This window comes from Neocloeon triangulifer, unplaced genomic scaffold, assembly GCF_031216515.1.
Source record: "Neocloeon triangulifer isolate White Clay Creek 2 clone unplaced genomic scaffold, ASM3121651v1 ptg000001l, whole genome shotgun sequence".
Classification (NCBI taxonomy): Eukaryota; Metazoa; Arthropoda; class Insecta; order Ephemeroptera; family Baetidae; genus Neocloeon; species Neocloeon triangulifer.
This window is the reverse complement of record NW_026775544.1, coordinates 3869949-3891664: the sequence shown is the minus strand read 5'-3', so window position 1 is coordinate 3891664 and position 21716 is coordinate 3869949. Positions and strand designations below refer to the sequence as shown.

At 33.4% G+C, this 21716-nt stretch overlaps 4 protein-coding genes across 4 annotated transcripts in view; 3 read left to right on the top strand and 1 right to left on the bottom strand.

Annotated features, from left to right (window-relative positions):
- The window catches only part of LOC132205799 (allatostatin-A receptor-like), a 33979-nt gene extending 29248 nt beyond the window's left edge, over nt 1-4731 (bottom strand). The window contains exon 1 of the mRNA XM_059635097.1: nt 4614-4731. The gene's annotated coding sequence lies outside the window, so the exon portion shown is untranslated. The remainder of the gene's footprint in view (nt 1-4613) is intronic.
- Nucleotides 4732-11141: 6410 nt separating this feature from the next.
- Nucleotides 11142-14949, top strand: LOC132192823 (uncharacterized). The gene is made up of 14 exons (XM_059612993.1): nt 11142-11153; nt 11221-11281; nt 11356-11427; nt 11494-11521; nt 11577-11597; nt 11667-11758; nt 11813-11945; nt 11994-12184; nt 13598-13726; nt 13922-13987; nt 14047-14095; nt 14152-14216; nt 14285-14393; nt 14921-14949. The coding sequence occupies exons 2-14, from the start codon at nt 11240-11242 to the stop codon at nt 14947-14949; spliced, it is 1026 nt and encodes a 341-aa protein (XP_059468976.1). The 5' UTR covers nt 11142-11153; nt 11221-11239.
- Nucleotides 14950-16090: 1141 nt separating this feature from the next.
- LOC132192814 (uncharacterized) lies at nt 16091-16660 on the top strand. The gene is made up of 4 exons (XM_059612981.1): nt 16091-16225; nt 16281-16383; nt 16432-16584; nt 16653-16660. Exons 1-4 carry the CDS (start codon nt 16184-16186, stop codon nt 16658-16660), a joined length of 306 nt encoding a protein of 101 aa, XP_059468964.1. The 5' UTR covers nt 16091-16183.
- Nucleotides 16661-18993: 2333 nt separating this feature from the next.
- On the top strand, nt 18994-20935 carry LOC132197038 (uncharacterized). The gene is made up of 11 exons (XM_059620080.1): nt 18994-19075; nt 19130-19201; nt 19255-19282; nt 19342-19362; nt 19415-19506; nt 19567-19702; nt 19755-19981; nt 20431-20481; nt 20531-20564; nt 20624-20656; nt 20784-20935. The coding sequence occupies exons 1-11, from the start codon at nt 19034-19036 to the stop codon at nt 20816-20818; spliced, it is 771 nt and encodes a 256-aa protein (XP_059476063.1). The 5' UTR covers nt 18994-19033; the 3' UTR covers nt 20819-20935.
- Nucleotides 20936-21716: the final 781 nt, after the last annotated feature.

The window sequence follows — 21716 nt, the reverse complement described above, 5'->3', positions numbered from 1 at the left end:
TTAGAGGGAGATGTAGATTTCCAATTCAGTATACGTTATGCCGCCCATCCCTAACGTTTTCTGAAAGCGATATCTTTAAAGAAGCTGCTGTCAAGTCTGAATGAAAAGATGTGACTCCGCCTGCTCAGTCAGTCCGTGGTCGCTCGTGCATGCGAATCTAAATTTCTCTCTCTGGGAGGAGGAAAAGGAGAATCTTTTTTGTATACATGTATACCTCGGAATAACGCGTCTCTCACGTGCCAAATTCCGGTAATTTAGCTACGTGCGCAAAAAGGGAGCGGGTGTGTGCTTTTGGCGCACTCAACTTTTCGCCACACACGTTTTCGCACAAGATAAGTGTGTACATGGTAGAGATAGAGAGAATCTGTCGGAGACGGTCCTTAATAATGCAAGGGGGAATTTTGCGCGCTGCGATATTAGCATCGCGGCACTTCTTCTCTTGCGATAGGAATGCCTGATGACATCTCAAATATTAATGGAAATACGAATGTTATGTGTGCCTTTGACAATCGTACTGTATCGCGAGCGCTCGTGTACAATTTATCGTGTGCCTCTTGAGAGAATTGCAAAGCCCGTAGCTTGTTGAGACCGTCCCAAGGGAAACAGATAATTTGATGGCATCGTTTGACTTTCCGAGAAGTGATATTGAGATGAGGGGTACCTTACTACTTCCGCATTCAAATGAAACCATTTGTAAATTTGGAAACCTTTAACCTATGCTAATTTGGCTTTTAAAACCACTTTTCTTACAAAAGTTAATATATTTTAAATTCTTAACTCTCGCAATTACAATTTTTCTAATTTTCAGTTATAAGTGATATTATCAACCACATATTCCAAGAACCGAGTAAAAATTTTTTATCAAATCGTGTTTAAATAAAATTAATTTATTAATTTTACAATTTACATTTATGTTCATTTGCTTCAGTTTTAATATTTCTGCATTTAATAGAAATAATTTGTTAGCTCATCAAATCTAATTTTTAAAGCTCGAAACTAATTTCTAACAGCTTTAGTACATTTTACGCATTCAAGTTTCAAAATGTTTTCATCTTATTGTTAGGGAGATTATTTCCAAATATATTTAATTAATTAGGGAAAATATTTTTCATTTAAGTTGTTAAATTTACTCTGGAACTAAATTTCGACAAAGACAATAAGAAAAGACATTTTAATTAGTGTCTCAATTCACAAGGTTCCAGGAATAATATATATAAAAAGAGAAAAAACTTGCAACAATTAATTTATATGCACTTTTAAAACACATTTAAAAATAGGACGCAAGCATCCCAATGATTTTTTTTTCTTTTTTGTAAATAATTTGGACAATATCAATCACAAAGCATTCTCTCCTCCTTTGCATCGTTTTCTCGTTGCGAGAGAATAAATTAATTGAATTCTTTATTACAAGGAGCAATCCACGTAAAAGCCACTATAAATTTAAATATTTATAAAATATCTTGACGCCTAGTATCATTAAATTTACTTCCCTCTATTTTATAAACACATAAAGATGACAAAACTCAGATTTAAATTTCAAAACATGAATTTTTATTTCAGGACAGGTGCATATACTCAAAAAGCAACGAGCGCCATTTACGCTATTTACCAAAGTGCCAAGAAATACATGAATTATGCGCATATAATTTTTTACTCGCTGCCACGATTTATTTGAAAACGTTCTGGCTCATTTAGTCTTAGTTCTAGCACTAAATTCGATGTTATGATTACGAGCAGCCGTGGCACGAGTATTTTTAGGCATTAGAATTCATCTGTGGCGGCGCTCGCTTAAATTTTCTCATGCACCACGCGCAAAAGAGCAGAGCAGCCCATCAACGAATATTGCAAAAGAGATCTGCTCGGCAGCCAGTGAGGCAGAAAGCAACTCTGCGAGATGCATTCTAATGGGATTCTTTTGAAACCGCCTTAGCCAAATGAAATTTCATAGTGCTCGGTAAAAAAGGAATATATGCAAGCAAAAATGGTAATAATCTCTGTCTAGCCGCCAGCGAAACGCGTGTCTAAATGTACGTAAAGAAAGGGAAAATATAAAAGCTCATGAGCATTTCCGAGTGAGATTGAGGGGACTTTGGACACAAAAAATTACCCCATCTTATTTTAACATATGTCAAAGTGGGTGTCTATAGGGGCCTCTTCGCCAATTTTGAGACCTCAAAAAAGGGGCGTTGCCCAAAATTTTGGGGGTTGAAAAATGACCCGAGATTTTTTTGATTGTCCATAACTTTGGAACGGTTTGGGTTAGAACAATGATCTAAACTGTTCCTGACCAAACTTTTTACGCTGAACAACTTTGCTGTTGACATAAAAGTCGTAGACTTAAGGGTAATGTCACTTTTTGGAGATTTTTATATAAAAGTAAAATTTTGACGATGATAGCCCCCTCCAATTTTTTTGGTGGTATAGGAAAAAATGTAGCCCGTGAAATTTTACGTCGGCCCTGTAATTTTCAGAATGGCCATTATTGCCGTTTTTGAGAAAATACAGGCTAAATAATGAAAAACGTGCTTTTCCGAGGCATATTTTTGGATAAAAATTTTAAAAATCTTAAAAATTAATAAATATGAAATAATTTATGGTTCTCACAGACAAAATAACTAAAATTTAGGATATATCGTGGTTCTGATTGATTTTTCAGGTTTTTAAAATTTTTATCCAAAAATATGCCTCGGAAAAGCACGTTTTTTATTATTTAGCCTGTATTTTCTCAAAAACGGCAAAAATGGCCATTCTGAAAATTACAGGGCCGACGTAAAATTTCACGGGCTACATTTTTTCCTATACCACCATAAAAATTGGAGGGGGCTATTATCGTCAAAATTTTACTTTTATATAAAAATCTCCTAAAAGTGACATTACCCTTAAGTCTACGACTTTTATGTCAACAGCAAAGTTGTTCAGCGTAAAAAGTTTGGTCAGGAACAGTTTAGATCATTGTTCTAACCCAAACCGTTCCAAAGTTATGGACAATCAAAAAAATCTCGGGTCATTTTTCAACCCCCAAAATTTTGGGCAACGCCCCTTTTTTGAGGTCTCAAATTTGGCGAAGAGGCCCCTCTAGACACCCACTTTGACATATGTTAAAATAAGTTGGGGTAATTTTTTTTGTCCAAAGCCCCCTCAATCTCACTCGGAAATGCTCTCATAATGTGCGGAAAAGTAAGCAAGGAAGGCAAAAGTAGGCAAGCCTCCAAGGCACGAAATTAATTAAAAATGTGCCGTAAACACTTCTTCCCTGGTGTTGTTTGACACCAACTTTTTTTCGTACCCAGTAGAGCGGGACCGGACGGAGGTGAAATCAACGAGATTTTTCGCAGCTGCTCTTTTCCAGTGAAAAATTATCCTCCCTTGTCTCCCGAGGGTCGTGTGTTGTATTTTTCTTTCCGCCTTGTGCGGTTTCAATTATTGCAAGAGCTGGTTTTAACAAAGGACCCCGTTTTAAACGGGAGCTTTAATTAAACTTGAGTGTTGGAGTTTATGCCTTCAACAAGGTGGCAATTAATGCAGAATTTGAATTGTTCTGAGAAATTCCAGTTCGATTGGTGCTGCGGTGAAATTAATTAAGAAGTTAGAAGCTGATCAAACAAAAGGAGACGCGCGGAACAAATTTTTGTTTGTTTGTCAGCACATTTGCTTTTAATTAAAGGTTAAACGCCCCCTCATTTTCTGCTTGTTAGCATTATCTGGGGAGATGAATATGCACGAGTTTAATCTTGAGAGCAGCTTAGCATGATGATATTCTTGTCCATAAAATGTTGGTTCAAATTCATTAAAGTAAAAAAAAAAAATGATCAAATAAAAACTCTACAAACTTTTAATAATAAATATAATTAATATCAAAAATTTTGAAAGAGAACTTTGAAGATAATCTTTTCCTTACTGGATTTTCTGTTTCCATTCCATTCTTGTTCAAAAAGTCAAGAAAAAAAAATCAAAATTAGTTGGTTATAAAAAGATTTAATTTACTCAATTTGTTAATATTTTCCTTCTCAAAATTCTATAATTTTAAGAAAAGTTGGGAAAATTAGTTCCTTAATTAGTATTCTTATTCTTAAAAGTCTCCTTCTAATTTTCTGTTTCGTAGAAGAAGCTCACAACCTAATGCCATATTGAGTTGAAAAGGAGCATTTTCTTGATGGCCTTTTATAATTGGTTTATTGTTTTCATAAGAAGAAGAACAACAGAGCAGGAAATTGTTTTCCTATGAAAACAATAGTAGAACATTCTCACAAAGCCAATGACGAAAGCCCTTTTTCACTTCTGACTCGCCCCATTGTATTTAGAAAAAATATGAATCTCATTATTATTGTTGTTGCTTATTCACCCTTGGTGGTCGATGCAATTATAATATGGTTTATGTATGATTTTGTTCACTTATTTAATTTCTTTTTTCCGTGTTATAAATAACTTTTTGAAGGAAAAAAAACTTTTTTTATTTCCTGTTATGCAACAATTTCCCCTGCTCTCATTGACCAATTTTCAATTCAAAATAACATATATAAAAGATATTAAATAATGACAAATTGGAAAAATTTCTAAATAAATTTTTTCTTTAGATTTGATTTTGGCGAGTAAAAAAATGGGAAACTTCTTACCTGAAACAACTGCTCGTCACTGGGACATTAATGTATCTATGTGGTGGAGCGGCCGTGGAGGAGCGACAGAGCAAAACAGGGGTGCCCGTCAGCAGGAGTTGACGGCGCTGACTGCGAGACCGTGGCGGCTCTTGGTGCCGAGGCCGAGCGGCGCCACACCTCGCGACCGACCGTCCTGCGCACTCTTGCCCTCAAACACGAGTTCTTCTTTTCCTCCCATTATTTCCAATGCGAGCGCCGAATTCGCCGCCCAGCAGGAATTTCGACTAATTGACTTTTGACTACAAGAAGAAGGCACCCTCGTGCCCAAATCGGCTTAGTTGTTCCAGAAGTTTCTAAATTGGTAAAGAGCCAAATAATTCACTTATTGTTTTCTGTATAAAACTTTTTCGTACGAACGATTGCTAATAAGTTTCTATAACAATATAAAAATTTTTGCTGTAGAATGGCGAAGATTTTATTTAACATTTAAATGGAAATAGTGATAAATATTCCATATATAACAGTTAAAGCTTGATTTTTTTATGATTATTTGAACTATAAAATTATTGGAAGCTTTGTGGTTCATTTTGGTTTATTAATTAGCATCCCTAAAATAGGTTCGAATTTTAATAATATTCAGTGATTTAAATTTTTTCCTGGAACTTATAATAAGTTCAATAATTAAAACCATACAGATTCAGAAACCAATTAATTTTTTATTTTGGTAACATTCAAAAATATTATGCGGACAATTTGATTGGAATTAACAATAACTTAAATTATGACCAAATTATTCTGAGAATGGAAATTAAAAGCTCGAAAAGCGTAATTATTTAATTTATCTCCTTATTTAAGCCGGCCACAGAAATAAGCTACAAAATAAAATAATTACATATATTTATATTTTTTTTGCCAAGTGCTTGCTTTCAAATGAAAATTATATTTTATAGATATTGCTAATTTTATTCTGACCTATTAACTTTCGCTTCAAAGTGTTTCAAAGCATATTTGAAGTGTATGTGAATATTACATGTTATTTTATTATTGATTTCAGTAGCGCGTGTAAAGAAAGTTCTAATGAAAATGACACTTTTCCTACCGTGTATATAATAAAAGAGAAATGAGAATTCCTTTTGCTCTCTTTGTTAATTATCACTCATAGTTGAAGCGCGTGGTGCAATTAAGCCTAATTGAAAATCATTAGCACAGTACGCCATCTCACTCCTCTCTCATTAAAGACAGTCGTAAAGAGTTGACAAAACACGTTCTGCTTGCGCCGATGGTTCGCTACATTTATGAACTCCAATGGAAGTCTCATTTGTATACAAACAAAAGTAATATAATTACTTGAACCGTCTTCCTTTCGCTTTTACTTCAGGCAAAACAATATAAATTTGTGTCGTGGAAACTTTGCACAAATTTCACTCTTGTGTCTCTCGCAACCGGTAGTAATTTTGTAACGGGCTAGAGGTTAATGAAACCGCTGACGCCGCCTGCTACTGATTGCTTAGGCAAAACGCCGGTCTGTTCTGTCGTGCGGGTGGCCTAACCTACGCCCGTGGCAAGGTGGATTGATCAGGTTTGCCGCAAAATTACAGGTGAACGAAGATTTAAAATGCTAATTTAGAAATAATTTTATTCTTAAGTTTTCATCCGGTTGAATGAAAATCATTTTTCTCACGAGTTGATAAAAAAAACCGCAAAAAACATTAAATTTTTTGAACAATTGAAACAGATCTACTCTAGAGCGAACTTCGTATTAATGTAGAAAAAAAGGTGAGGTGTTGTCCTTTCATTTTTTTATTTGCAGCAGGCCAGATTTGCAATTGCAAAACTGAATTATTTGCACACAATATAAACTGTTTTTTTTTTGTCAAAGAAATAAATCTAAAAGAATTAAATAATATAATAATTGATGAATCGTACAAATTAACTTACAAAATAATTAACTATTTTATATTGTTGTCTTCTGTTGATGGGTGTAAAATTAAGACGCCTTGCGTTTTTCATGAGAAAAGCAAAAGGTCTAGAAATTTATTATTTTTTGCAGTACCTGGAAATTTTGAAACTCCACACCAGGAGAAGCAAATTGAAATTTTATAATACAGAATAAATAAATAATTTAATTTTCTCCAGTTAACTTGTTACTTAAAGCAGATTGTAAAATTGTACCATATAAAAAAAAATAATAATAACTAGAATTGAAAAAGAAAAAAGAAAAATAAAACTTTTTCAACGGCAGACTGCTGTACTTGGGAACACTTCAACTAGCTTCAAAGCTCTACAAAACAGGGAAAAAGTTCAAAGTGACATCTGCCCTTAATAAAGATGCTTTCATTACGTTGCACCAGTTACAAATTTGCATCGAGGGTATCCGTTTGGCACATGTATTATTAGCGAAACTGTACATCGTCGTTTTTTGCTCGCGTTCGAGGACTCCAATTTGCCGCGCTGCAAACTAATAACCGTCTTCATTACTTGGCGAGGCAATTTGGCGCAGTAGAACACGGAGAATAACCATTTTATAGTTCCCGTGCATTCCATGTGTCCGTCCGGCAACAATGACGTGTAACAATCACGGCCGGCCAGCTGGAATTGAGTTACACACGAAAGGGGACGCAGGAGAGGAAAAATGCGATACGAATTGCACTATTTTGCAGCGTGCACTTTACGGGCGTCGCTCCAACCACAATATTCCATGGTGTGCGTTCATTTCGACATAATTCACCAGCAAATTAATGACCTCGGCAACCTTTTCTCGACCCACTTGCTCCCTTCATCTGCACTGAGCATGAGCACTCAATCGCCCCGTCAAAGAAAGAAAACAGATTGCTCGCTTGACGTTTTCCTTATACTCCTGGAATCTATGAAACCATATAAATATGAACGAGCAAGAAAAATAATGCAATTTTTCCTCCTCGCGTTGTTTTACTGGAGTGCATTCAAAATGAAATATTTTTTTCTTGTTACTTCCAGAGAAATTCAATATTATGAGCAAAGAACCTAAGGTATTGCGTTTTCATTTCGCATCAAATAATGGGATTTTGAAAGTTTTGCAAAACACCCGGTTTCACGTTATAGATCTAGAACTTCTAGAACTAAAAATAAAAATTGCAATAATGGGACTCCTGATTGATACCATTTAAATAAAAAGTATTTGATAATGTTTCCTGCTCATCTTTGTCAGAAAACCATTCCATTGCGACAAAAAAGCGAAAACTAAGAGGAGCAATTTAGATAATTAGCCGTAATGAACCTGAAAGGAACAACAGAAGCGTAAATTATACGTTAAATGAGAAATTTGTCATACAATCTATTTATAACGCAAGTATTAATTTTTTAAATTTTATTTTTGAAAGTTGGTGACCCTCCATATTATTTTTTTATATAAATATTTTGTAGTAGTGCACTGTGCATTAACATGTAAGTTGAGTACTCAGAGTCAATAAATAATTTTTAATCAAGCAGAAACTTAAATGTATTTATTCAAGTTGTTTTTCCTGAGTTAAACATTTTTAGTATAAATCCGTTATTAGGAGGAAAGTACATTTTAAAAGGCACCACCACTAGCAAAATTTTATTTATTTTCATAAATACAATGACTCCAGCTTCCACCACAGTTTACATAGTTATTGTTCCTTTCCTTCCACTGTGACTTTCCAACAACTTCTACTTTCGGAATAAAAAAAAACCAAAATTATTATTGACACCTACATTCGAGCAATGAGCGTAGAGGTTAAAAATTGCTCCTAAAGCACCAAATCTGTACCAAATCATTAAATCCCATTTCACAATGATTTATTTTGGGTCACTTAAGATAACAGAAGCCATGATATTATGCGTCGTAATTTAAATGAAGTTTTAAAAATTCAATTTTTTTTTAAGCAATAAATAAATTAATTAATTAATAATTAAATTCCGTATGAAGGTTGCAAATTTTGTTTAATTTCCTTTACATTTAATTTCCTTTATAATATAGCCGTTCCATAAAATTACTGATCCTTATCATACTGTGTGCTGATTACAGTGTAATCACTATCAGACGGATCAGTATCTATTTAATTAAAGCGTGTAAAACATAATTATATATCATCAAGTTTTCACTGACTGGAAGAGTGTAAACCAAATGGTAATTATAAATTAATTCTGTGGTAGAATTTCACAATCGAGGGTTGATTCATGGTGATTTGAATTTAAAATCGGCTTTTCCTCGATGGGTTTTTGTGAGTTGTTTATTGTTTAAGAAAAAACAATATCCTGCTCTACATGTTTCGGCTGCGGGCTGCAGCCATAATTCATGAGCTGCGAAAACATTTTGACAAAAATTAGTACAAAATTAAATCTTTTCAAAAATTATTTTTCTTTCAAATTGACAATTTTCATGAAAAATTATTTAAATTAACATTTCTTCACAAAATAATTTTTAACATAAAATTTGACATTTAATTAAAAATATTTTTTAAAACATGAATTTTTTATAGTAATTTTGGTCAGAATATTTAAACGTGTGTTTTGAGCGTACCTTTCTCGGCGGTGGTAGAGAGAAGACTAAATTATTTTTCGGTTGGTTTTTCGGGTAAAAGATATGTTTTGGGATTGCATTGTATTCACTCGTCGCCACTGCTGTCTGCATATTTCTTTATTTTGTGCGCGGCCTAAGCTGATACCTGTGGGTGCGGATGGGTTTATTGCTCTTTTGTGCACTTGCAATAGGCGCGGCGGCACTCTTTTTCTTTCTCCTGTTTTCTCCTGGCGAGCGGAGGGCTGTTGCCGCGGCTGATTTTCTTCTCCCTCTTGGCGGCGCCGGCCACGAACACTTGCTTTTTTCTTTGAAATAATTTTTGGCCGCCTTGATGGGCTTATACCAGATTTTTTCAACCGTCAAACTCGGCTGGCTGATTGTATTGCCGATCGCCACCATGGCCATTGATTCTGCCGCCACTCTCTTTTTGTAATTTTTCTCGCGGTGAATAATGCTGGCGCCCTCAAAGTCGATATCATGATTTGTTTTTTGCGCATGCATCGCCAATTTGTTGTGATTCGGTGCATTTTCGTCTTGTGGTTTTGTTAACGCTCGCATGTGTTCTCGCACTCGTGTTTTCAAAGTTCGTTTTGTCTGCCACAAGCAAAAACACCCTAAGAAAATTTTTAATGTGTGTAAAACCGAAAATTCCCCCATCGGAAAAAGAAGTAGTGTATAAAATTAATTGTAAAACGTGTGATAGAGCATATATCGGGCAGACAAAACGAACTTTGAAAACACGAGTGCGAGAACACATGCGAGCGTTAACAAAACCACAAGACGAAAATGCACCGAATCACAACAAATTGGCGATGCATGCGCAAAAAACAAATCATGATATCGACTTTGAGGGCGCCAGCATTATTCACCGCGAGAAAAATTACAAAAAGAGAGTGGCGGCAGAATCAATGGCCATGGTGGCGATCGGCAATACAATCAGCCAGCCGAGTTTGACGGTTGAAAAAATCTGGTATAAGCCCATCAAGGCGGCCAAAAATTATTTCAAAGAAAAAAGCAAGTGTTCGTGGCCGGCGCCGCCAAGAGGGAGAAGAAAATCAGCCGCGGCAACAGCCCTCCGCTCGCCAGGAGAAAACAGGAGAAAGAAAAAGAGTGCCGCCGCGCCTATTGCAAGTGCACAAAAGAGCAATAAACCCATCCGCACCCACAGGTATCAGCTTAGGCCGCGCACAAAATAAAGAAATATGCAGACAGCAGTGGCGACGAGTGAATACAATGCAATCCCAAAACATATCTTTTACCCGAAAAACCAACCGAAAAATAATTTAGTCTTCTCTCTACCACCGCCGAGAAAGGTACGCTCAAAACACACGTTTAAATATTCTGACCAAAATTACTATAAAAAATTCATGTTTTAAAAAATATTTTTAATTAAATGTCAAATTTTATGTTAAAAATTATTTTGTGAAGAAATGTTAATTTAAATAATTTTTCATGAAAATTGTCAATTTGAAAGAAAAATAATTTTTGAAAAGATTTAATTTTGTACTAATTTTTGTCAAAATGTTTTCGCAGCTCATGAATTATGGCTGCAGCCCGCAGCCGAAACATGTAGAGCAGGATATTGTTTTTTCTTAAACAATAAACAACTCACAAAAACCCATCGAGGAAAAGCCGATTTTAAATTCAAATCACCATAAATTAATTCGTTAAAATTTCCTAAAACTTGAATAAAATATTATAAAAAGTAAAAAAATAAACATGTGAGCTGCAAAATTTCGTGTATATCCTTCACAAATCGCACTCATGACTAGTGTGGGGCAGTGTTTAGTTGAATATTTGATTTATAAATAATTATCATTTAAATAGTTAATCATCCGATTCAGACTTGGGTTATAATGAAAAGGGCAGTTGGTTTAAAAATTAATAGATAATGTGCTTCAAAGTAACTCAATAATTTTATGATCTACGCCATAAGGTTTATTTCAAAGCAAGTTGAAAACGAAAGTAATTGAAAATGTAGATTGCATCTTATTATTTTGATAAAATAGGAAATTAGTTTGAGCAGGAAATTAGAGGTAAAGAGATTCACAGTTTTAAATTTGACAATAATTATACTCATGAGTTTAGGTAAATATTCCACAGTATATTGACACAACCTGCCATGTTGCTGCTTTCTCTATTGTATATCTCGGCTCACATTTTGGTAAACATATCAAACATATCAAGTGCAAGTATGTACTTCAAAGCGTATGTCTCTTTTTTATAAACTCTTACTAGAACGTGGATTCAAAAGCTGCTAAACTGCCGTTTTGCTATGCTAATTGCACCTTGCATGACCACTCTCGCAAGGTTTTGATTACATAAATAATAAGTTTCATGAATAAAAATACCTTATTTTTGTGAAATTAATATCAGAAATACTTGGAGTCTGCATTCCCTGAAGGTTAGTTTGAGTGAAATTTGTAAAATTATCTGTAGATTTTAACTTAATTTAACAGATTTCATATCTGGATCAGATTGTAAGTTTAATAAGATAATAAAAAGAAAAAACACGTAATAATAAGTTTTGCATAATTTAAAAAACATAGCTTTGTTTTCACTTTTGTCGAAAGATCACTCAAAATACATTGGAAAAAGGGAATTTATTTGTGGTCGATTGTACTTTTTTGGATTTACAAAGGTTTTCCTATTTACCTATCTTATTGTTTTGAAATTATTTTAAAAATAAAAAAAGGTATCATACAAGGATGCAGTGATTGCCTGTGCCCAAAGACGCATGCAGCTCATGTCAATCAATGATGGGCCTAAGCAACAAAAGTGCCTTGCTGACGCGCATAAATTTACGAATACGATCTATGGCTGGTTAAGTAAAAAGTTCAATTTAGACGTTTCTCACCAGTAAAATTTTAACATAGATGCAGATAATTCTGACTATGTATGGACCAGCGGTATGGCTGAGGGGAGATCAACGAGGTGCAAATCTGTGGCGTATTCGTGGTGCGCTAAAGCCTCGAGCATTGTTGATCCTGAGTTTTTCAACCTTTCCAAAGTTCAGTCAGACCAGAAGTGTTTGGCAGTTAGTCCTAAGATGGGAAATCTTGCTAGAGTCAGTTGTGAAAAACTGCTACCTTTTTATTGTGAGGTATGTTGTTCTTTTGTCATATTATTTATTTATAATCAATTATGTAATAATCAATGGACCTGGCATTTCCCTGATGATAATTTTATTTCTGTCTCATTTAATAAAAATGCCTCACCAGTTTCAGCCACTAACTGCAGTCCTATTTAATGTGAGAAAGGTTGAAAAATAAAATAATAATACATTAAAAATGAAAAATATTATAATAATAACCAAACCTTCTACACACTTTAATTTAACTTCGGTCGATTTAAAAAAATTTTCTTCCATGAAATATGCTGCTGCAGTTAGTTGCTTGTCTAAGTCAATATGTGTCCTTTTTTCCCAACAACCTCAAAAGCTGCTGTTCACCTTTATCATTATTTGTTAGTTTCTTTTGTTCAATAATAAGCGTTACATTATTTAAAACTTGTAGAATCGGTGCAGTAAAGTCTTCTGTCCTAGCAATGATATCTGCAAGAAAGACGTATAAAATCAGTTCAAATCAAATAATATGGATTAATCACGTACAATTTAGGAGAGCCTTTTTGATGAACATAATAAGCTGAAAAGTAAATTTTAAAATTTTTCTGCCGCCAACAATGAATTGACTAAAATTATTGGTGTAGAAGGCCTCAGCTTTGGAATTTGGACTCAAATTAATGTTAATCGTTTGATGAACATAACTTATTTATTTGGGAAAATTAAGGTTACCTTAAAAATAATTCATGCAAACCACACCAAAAAATTCACAAGTTATGAGAGGTTTTCTTTTTTAGATGTCATGGGCAGAGAACATTAAGATGTGCTGCAAACTCGGAATGATTCCTATTTATCCTGATACCTCTAGAATGAGGAAAATCATAGGCGCAAAATTTAATCCGGGTATGTTGAAAATTGAAAATTTATACCGAGCTTCATAAACTCATTATATTTATTTAATAAAATAAAATGAAAAATTTAATGGGACCGATCCCAGTGACGTGTTTGACTTTTTGACTTTGCCCAACGAATAATATTGCAAGGTAAATGACAAACGTTTACGGGATATTCTCTCAGAACGAAGTCAAAAAGCCTTATGGTGTGATTTTTTGGTATTAATTAAATGTCCGTAATTACAATTTATTTAATATGGTTTAAATTATTTATGAACACCACCGCATTTTAGTTCAAATTCATTTAGTTTTTCAATCAAAATAAATATTATTCACAATAATAGCTTACAATCAGATTAAATCATTTATAGAACTCGCGCCATTCTACTGGACGGCTGGAACAAAGCTCGGATGTGTTGGTCAATACCGATTCTGTATGCATAACGAATTGGGTCTTTGGGACTCTGATGTTCAGATATGGAAACATTTAAATACTGCATTCTCTGGCTCTTGCCTTGCAATACAGCAGGTTAATGACAGGAGTTTTCCGTTCTATCCCGTTCAAATGCAATGCTCGTCGGTCCTTGTAAATTTTGCATGCGAGATCATGAATACTAACGTGATTGACATCATTGGAAATGAATCACTTTTAAAGGTTAGTTTGTCATCTGAATTTTTTAATATTCACTCTACAATAAATCATTTCCTTAACTCTCCGAAGTTCTTAACACCTTTTCCTTCAAAATTACATGAAGATAACAAATATATCGCATTAAGAAATATGTACAATTTTTTTACGTGTGTATTATTATTTCTACTTATTATAAGTAAGCTTAATTTTTGTCCATAGATGATTGATGATGGCGGAAAAAATTGCAAACAGCCGATATGTGAACCAATTACCTGCTACATTGACGTACTTTCTTCATTTAAAAAAAAAATCCATTGTTATCAAAATTAATCCTTATTTGCTAGTTGAAGAGAATTGATTTTATTGGACAGCACGATACGTTGAAATTGATCAGTGAGAATTTTGCCTTAAACCGAATTAAATTTTTGTGATGCTTTATATGACATAAGGACCCCAACTCCTAGGACGTTGGGTCAAGTCGTGCAGTGTTTACTACCTGATTCCAAAAATAACTGTAGCCTATATTTTTTCATCATTTTTTTCACGTATATATTTTGTATTTTGTTTCTTTTTTTACTGAAGGCCACGTGGAAAGGAGCTATTGACTATTGCTGTTCGTTAGGAATGAGATTGCTGACCATTTACTCTTACGAAAAACAGTATTGTTTGGGAAAAGTCTTTGAACGAAAAAGTAAAAATTAAATTAAAAATTAATTTATTATCACAGTAAATGATTGTTTTACATTAAAGGTGAACAAATTTTTGAAAATAAATTCTGGACCTCCGGAACTGACCTGCATTGTCCAGGAAAATTTATGTAATTTTCAACATGTTGAGTGTGTTTTAAAAACCAGCTTGAAAACTCGCACCACCATAAAAATATTACGATAATTTCCATGCCAATTATAAAATAAAACACATCAGATCGTTCACAAAATAAATAAATTTCATTAGGTGGTGTTCAAATGAAATAAAAGACTATATTAAAACGAACCTTCTATGGCAAGAAGGGCAGCCTAACTTGAATAGCTCATGCATTTACATCCAAAACGATATTTTAAACGGTATTGATTGATATTTCACCTTTTAAGATTTTAAATTTATTTCCTTCTAGGTCCACTGCTTGGCACAAAAAATTGCAAAGTTAAAATGCAATTCATATGCGAGGTTTGAAAAATTCAGCTTTTTACACAATTTTAAAAATTCAAAAAATTTTAGGCACGCTCTCCAGCAAAGACATATTTTGAATCAGTTGCAAATGAGTGTCAAGAAGTTAACCGAGTTAGCAACCGTGAACATAAATTTTTTGACACGATCTTTTCATACAATTTCAATTTAGGTGAAGTGCTTTCTTTTAAAAATGAGTCAATCAAAACCTTTTCCTATAGATTGAAAGTGAGTTCTTACAGTGTATAATTATCTGTAATAGTATCTGTAATAAAGTAATTATCGAGAAATAATATCAACCCCTTTTACAATAGTGTTACCTTGCGTGCATTTTTGAGATAATGGCATGGGTAAAAATCTCAATAATTATGATTGAAGAAATTTAATTTTAATTAATTATTCTTCTTTTTTTTTAGTTTTATGACAATCACAAATTTTGGACTGACACAGTCGTTCAATACATATTTGGGACATCTATTGATATTTCCGATGGTGAAAGTAAAATATATAAATATGATATGAACATCAACAACTGACAAAAATTAATATCTATGGTTGTTGCAGAATTGGAAAAAAAAATTGGGAAAATAGTCGACTTGTCCAACGTAAACACAACTGAGAATGAAAGAAGGAAATTTTTTAGCTGGCTTAACTTCTATCGCGATAGTCTTGAGGAATATCAGTCCCTCACCAGAAGAGAAGCTCTTGAAAATTTTGCTAAATGCCAAAACAGTGAGATTTTTTAATGCAAAATTAGTTCATTATATTTCTTGCTATGTTTAGTCCAAAACAGCGGCGAGGAGTGCATTTATGCATACGAGTTTTTCTCGTGCCTTTTCAATAATTCGCAGTTCCTGCAAGATATTTGGAGATTAGAAGGTATCATTGTGCAAACTATGGACAGTTTCTCTGAGTGGAATTATGTGAAAGGAAATCTTCTGAGGCCTATACCTACAGATATATTTCCAATCGGCTCTGATGAATATCTAAACTTCAAATGTTTCATCAAAGTTTTGGAAGATAGGGATGAAAGAGGCATACGAGGTTACTGCTCCGCTTTGCGTGAGCATAATTCTATAACTCATTGTCAGTAGCTCACTGAATGAAGAGAAAAGTAAAAAAATTTAAAGAAATCTTCTTGAACTCAAAATTTAAAATATCTATGCATAAAATTGGATTCTAAACTTAAAAGAGCAACAAACAAATTTCTTTTTAAAATTTAGATTTTAAAAATCAGAGTTTATCTGTCGGACTCTGAATATTTTTATTTTGATTTTCGCAGTTTATGCTAACAAACTTATCACCAATGAGACAATGCTATTAACATTTTTCTTATCATGGATGAATTGTGGAAAGGTAGTTATTCAATTAGAAATTATATAATTTATCACAAGTTTAAATTTTTGTGCAGTTCCCATTGCAGAATGGTTTCCAAAAATGTCACGCAGTCAGGGGATCACCGCTCATTGCTGCATCAGTAGAAGAATTCAACAAATTGTTTTTTCTCCTAAATGGTACTTAAAATCAACTGAAAATTTAAAGATTTAAACTAATTTGTGCAGGAACGAAGAACAATCTGCTTTGGAATGAGGCTTACGTTGGTGAAAACGGAGAATTGTGGTGGTGCGGCTACGATTCCCTCAAGGTGCCTGTCCCACTTGATTCTGGCACTGACATAATTGCGGACTTCCCTTTCTACTTGGTGTCTTTAGCGAGTCCTAGACCAAATTTGCATGCTATTTATCTGGACTCGAATATTACTATATCTCATCTGTTTTGTCAGATTCCTAAGAGCGTAGCAAATAAGTGTCTTAAATATCCGCAATATTTCACAAATTATAAATATTATAACCTGCCACTACCCGAAGACTTGTGATTGTATGCATTCAAAATAATTATGTATTCATTTCTGCCCTCTTTATTTTGCACAAAAATCGAAATTAGTTTCAACCTTCAATATAAAATTTGATAAAATATTTTGTTTTGCGGGATCAAGATTATGTATTTGTTTGAAAAGTTGTTTCTCGAGGAGATGATCATGGAAATCATTTCCAAGATTATGTATGCATGTGTTTATTGAACGCCAATGGCGTGCGACAGATTACATAAAATAAATGTAGTATAATATAATAAACACGAAGAAGGCAAATAGCATCATTTTTTCCATTTAACTTTTGAAGCTTCGATAAGAGACATATCATTTTTTTGCGCATTTGAGGAAGTGATAAGTGTCCATCTGCTGGTTACATTTTTTGCACACGCATTTCTTGAGCACTCGCGTAATACTTTTTATTTTGGCAAAACACATAGTGAAAACCGTGACATGCATATCGGGTGAAAACGTGTCGATTTTCAAAGCAAGTGTCAGTTTTGGTCGGATCATTGCGGGAGTGACAAATAATTTTAAGTCTATTTCGGCAATTTTTAAGTATTGATTACTTGATTAGTGAAAAAATTTTCATAACTTCGGTTTCGGGGAGAGAATATTTCAATCGCAGATCCTCGATGAGAGAACTTGTGTCGGCTAATGCATAATGTTTATCGTGATTTTGTATGTTTAGAGAGGGAGAGAGCTTTTTTGAGAAAGCGTGATTTGACTGTTTCGAGGTGCTGAAGATCATTTAATGATAAGTACGGCAAAGGGGCTGGGGTGGTGTCCGGTTGGGGCTCGAACAGTTTTGATCCAGGTTTGATCAAGATTACATAATATCAAATTTATTATAATTATTTTATTTTTGATGTGTGAAAGCTGAAAAAAATTAAACGAAACGTACAAAGTACAAACTGTACTTTTATTTATCCTTGGACAAGATTTCAAAAGGAAGACGTTTTCTCTTTATTCTATGAATTAAAGAAATTGTCTTTTTTGGGTCATCTGAAGGATAATTGAAACTCGATGCCAGAAATACATTAATTACAATTTGAGTCAAAAAAGAGAAAAGCTTGATGTGATTTTAAGGCCTTTTTATTATAAAATATGGTCAATATTCCTGTTTTAAATATCATCTTTAATTCAATTAAAGAACAAATTAACAATTTTAACGGGAGTTATGTTTTAAAAGGATTTGGCATCATAGTCAATATTGAAGTTATTCTCTTGAATAATTTATTGTATTCAAAATGCCATGGTTTAGCAATACATTAAAATCTGATCTTATTGAAACGTCAAAATAAAATTTATGGAATGTTTTGTTATTTTCATTGTTGTTATTTATTTTTCCCAAAAAAGCTGAAAAAATTTGCAATGAAAGAAAGAAAGAAAATGCTAAGAAAGCAGAACTAAAATTTGTTGATAAAAATAAGGCTATTAACAATTTTGCCAAAACTTCCAAGATATTAAAAAAAAATCATATGATGCAGTCAGCTTTGGACGAACTTTAAGATCTATTACAAAAATGAATTTTTTATTGAATGCAAACCCATCCTATACTTCTTTCAACCCGTCCGTGGGTCCAAGGTCACCTTGTTATTGGGCCCAAAGGGGAGAATTTGAGTTATCGGCCCTTGAAATTTAACAGGCCTAACTGCTACCGCTAGTGCCTTTCGCCGAGAGGAAAAAGAAGCAAAATAAATAATTGCTAATTATTTTGCAGCATTTAAGCCTGAATTTTTTTTATATACCTACTACCTACTGTTCGTTAATCAAATTAAAGTTTTCAATTTCCTTCAAATTTCATAAAACAGATAAAATTATAAATATTACAAAAATGAAAACGTGTAAGCTGCAAGAATTCTCCTTATGATCCACATATTATATCTCTCTTGACCAGGTCCAAGTGTCACTTGAATATGTTTTTAATTTATGAATATTTCATTTGAATTTTCATCAGATCAAAAAATTTTGTTTATCATGAAAAATGGCAGTTGGTTTCAACTAACAATAGGTTTATTGATTGCAAAAATTAACAGTTAATTTGCTTCAAAGCTACAATAATTATGATCTTCATGATAAGGTTCGAATAAAACCTGAATTGAAACAGCTAGTAATGAAAAACAAAAGATAAAATCTTGTTATTTCCGTTATTTCATTAAAAAAAGGAGATTAGTTGGGGCAGGAAACTAGAGGAAAAGGAAGCTGTCTCAATTGAAAACAATATATTACTACTGAGTTCTGAGTTACAATAAATATTCAGCAGCGTTCGGGCCCAATCATAATGAAGCGCAATGTTGCTGCTTTCGATAGTGTATATTGTGGCTCAGATTTTGGTATGCCTATTTAAATATTAAAATACTCTAGGAACTTTAAAAAAAATCTTTCAGAATGTTGATTCAAAAGCTGCAAAACTACCATTTTGCTTTGCAAATTGCACTTTGCACGACCAAACTCGCGAGGTTTGATTGCAAAATTTTGATGAAAAAAATGCTCTAATTTTATTAAATACCAGAAATTCTTGGAGTCCACATATCCTGAAGGTAAGTTGATTTATGAAAACTATTAAACTATATCTTGATTTTAATTTAATTGTCATAAGAGCTAATATCTGGATCAGATAGTAAGTGCTATGCAAAATAAAAAGGTTTATCTAAAAAAATAAAATTAAATAGCTTTGTCTACACTTTTGTCCAAGGATCGTTCAAAATACATTGGAAATAGAAAATTTATTTGTGGTCGTCTGTACTTTTTTGGATTTACAAAGGTTTTCTTTTAAACATCAATATTGTTTTGAGATTTTTGAAAAGAAAATTAAAAAAAAAAGGTGACATTCAGGGATGCAGTAATTGCCTGTGCCCAAAGACGCATGCAACTCATGTCAATCAATGACGGACCAAAGCAACAAAAATGCCTAACTGACAGCAATAAAATTACACAGAATTTTATCTTTGACTGGCTAAGTAAAAAGTTCAATTTTTTTCAGTTTCTCGCATTAAAATATTAACAAATAAGGTGCTGATAATTTCGACTATGTATGGACCAGCGGGATGGCCGAGGGGAATTCAACGAGGTGCAAATCTGTGGCGTATTCGTGGTGCGCCAAAGACTCGAGCATTGTTGATCCTGAGTTTTTCAACCTTTCCAAAGTTCAGTCAGACCTGAAATGTTTGGCGGTTAGTCCTAAGATGGGAAACCTTGCTAGAGTCAGTTGTGAAAAACTGCTACCTTTTTATTGTGAGGTATTTTTCTTGATATGTGTGCAGTCAAATAATGTTTTATCGTTAATTATTTTTTACACGATGCACTAATCATTTACTTTCACAACAAGCCTAATGCATTTTTAATTTTTATTTTATATAAAATTTTTTTATTAAAAAAAGCACAACTAATTATTTTCACTAACTGCAGCTTTATTTCAAATAGGACAATGACTGAAAAGAGATATATTTAATCATTGACACCAAAACTTATTTTTATAAAGTTTAATTTTGCTAATTTTGAGGCTTGATACTATTTGTGAATTTCTTTTATGCCGTGAAATAGGTAGCTGTAGTTTGTTACCGAAAACAGACAAGCAGATTTTATAATCTATTTACCAAACGATTGAAAACCCCGGTTTTTCGTGTGTCCTGATTCGCCCCCTCAGGTACAACATACTTTAATTTTTGTTACAAATTGCAATTTTTAGAGCCAATGCAGTACTGTCTTCTGTCCCAGAAATGATATTTGCAAGAAAGACGTATTATCAGTTAATAAAAAATAATATTGAATAATCATGAACAATTAAGGAGAGCCTTTTTGATGAAAATAATGAACTAAAAAGTATTTTATTTCTTCTGCTGCAAACTATTAAGTCAAACGATTTAAATTATTGTGTATAGACGGCCTCAGCTTTGGAGTCTGGACTCAAATAAGTATTAACCGTTTGATGAACATCACTTACTTATTTGGGACAGTAAAGGTTACAAGAATATAATTAATTCAAATGAATTCAACACGAACGCGGAAAAATAATCACAATTCACGAGAATTTCTTTTTAGATGTCGTGGACGGAGAACATAAAGATGTGCTGTAAACTCGGAATGAGTCCTATTTACCCTGATACCAATAGGATAAGGAAACTCAACAGCGCAACATTTTACCCACGTAACCCAAAAATTAAGAATTCAAACCGGGCTCACTAATTGCAAAAAAAAAATGTTTGGAAAAGATCCCAGGGTCGCTTGAGTTTGCTCTTTTATTGCAAGGGCAAATGTCTAACGTTTCAGGGAAATGCTGTCAGATCAAAGTAAAAAGGCTGTGAGGGTTTCGCGTCACTCTTTTTTCTTTCAAATCTTTTAGTAAAAACCACCGCATTTGATTTAAAGTTTCTTAGACATATAATATTTTTCAAAATGAAAGCTCGGATTAAATCATTTATGGATCTGGCTCCACTTTACTGGACGGCCGGAACAAGGCTTGGATGTAGTGGTCAATACCGATTCTGCATGCATGACAACTTAGGTCCTTGGGATTCGGATGCTCTGATATGGAAACGTCTAAACGCTGCATTTACTGGCTCTTGCCTTGCTATGCAGCAGGTTAAAGAATGGTCGTATCCATACCTTCCTACTCAAATGCTATGTACGTCGACCCTTGTAAATTTTGCTTGTGAGCTCAAGAACGCTAACGTGATTGAAATAATTGGAAATGAATCACTTTCCAAGGTAAGTTTGATTTTAAACGTATTAAATTAAAAGATCTGATTTCTGAATTTCCACTTCAAATTTGTAATTCATATTCTTAATCTCTGAGCTTCTGAACATTTTAAATACACGAAGATTATAAATTTAGCCCAGAGAGAAATGTGCAAATAATTTTATATACTCACTGTTTGAAGGTATTAATATAATTCAGCTTAATATGCTTGATAATATTTCCCTATGACGTTGTGGTTCCTAGAAAGGGTTAATTAATATTAAATCAAGCTAATT

Bases quoted from the DNA above. Each gene is read 5' to 3' on its own strand.
- LOC132197038 (XM_059620080.1), top strand. From the start codon at position 19,034: ATGTTGCTGCTTTCGATAGTGTATATTGTGGCTCAGATTTTG. The intron at 19,283-19,341 runs GTAAGTTGATTT...AATTGTCATAAG, and splicing joins GGAGTCCACATATCCTGAAG to AGCTAATATCTGGATCAGAT. The intron at 19,507-19,566 runs GTTTTCTTTTAA...TAAAAAAAAAAG, and splicing joins ACTTTTTTGGATTTACAAAG to GTGACATTCAGGGATGCAGT.
- LOC132192814 (XM_059612981.1), top strand. From the start codon at position 16,184: ATGCTATTAACATTTTTCTTATCATGGATGAATTGTGGAAAG. The intron at 16,226-16,280 runs GTAGTTATTCAA...ATTTTTGTGCAG, and splicing joins CATGGATGAATTGTGGAAAG to TTCCCATTGCAGAATGGTTT. The intron at 16,384-16,431 runs GTACTTAAAATC...TAATTTGTGCAG, and splicing joins ATTGTTTTTTCTCCTAAATG to GAACGAAGAACAATCTGCTT.
- LOC132192823 (XM_059612993.1), top strand. From the start codon at position 11,240: ATGTTGCTGCTTTCTCTATTGTATATCTCGGCTCACATTTTG. The intron at 14,096-14,151 runs GTGAGAATTTTG...ATATGACATAAG, and splicing joins CGATACGTTGAAATTGATCA to GACCCCAACTCCTAGGACGT. The intron at 14,394-14,920 runs GTAAAAATTAAA...AAAAAATTTTAG, and splicing joins AAAAGTCTTTGAACGAAAAA to GCACGCTCTCCAGCAAAGAC.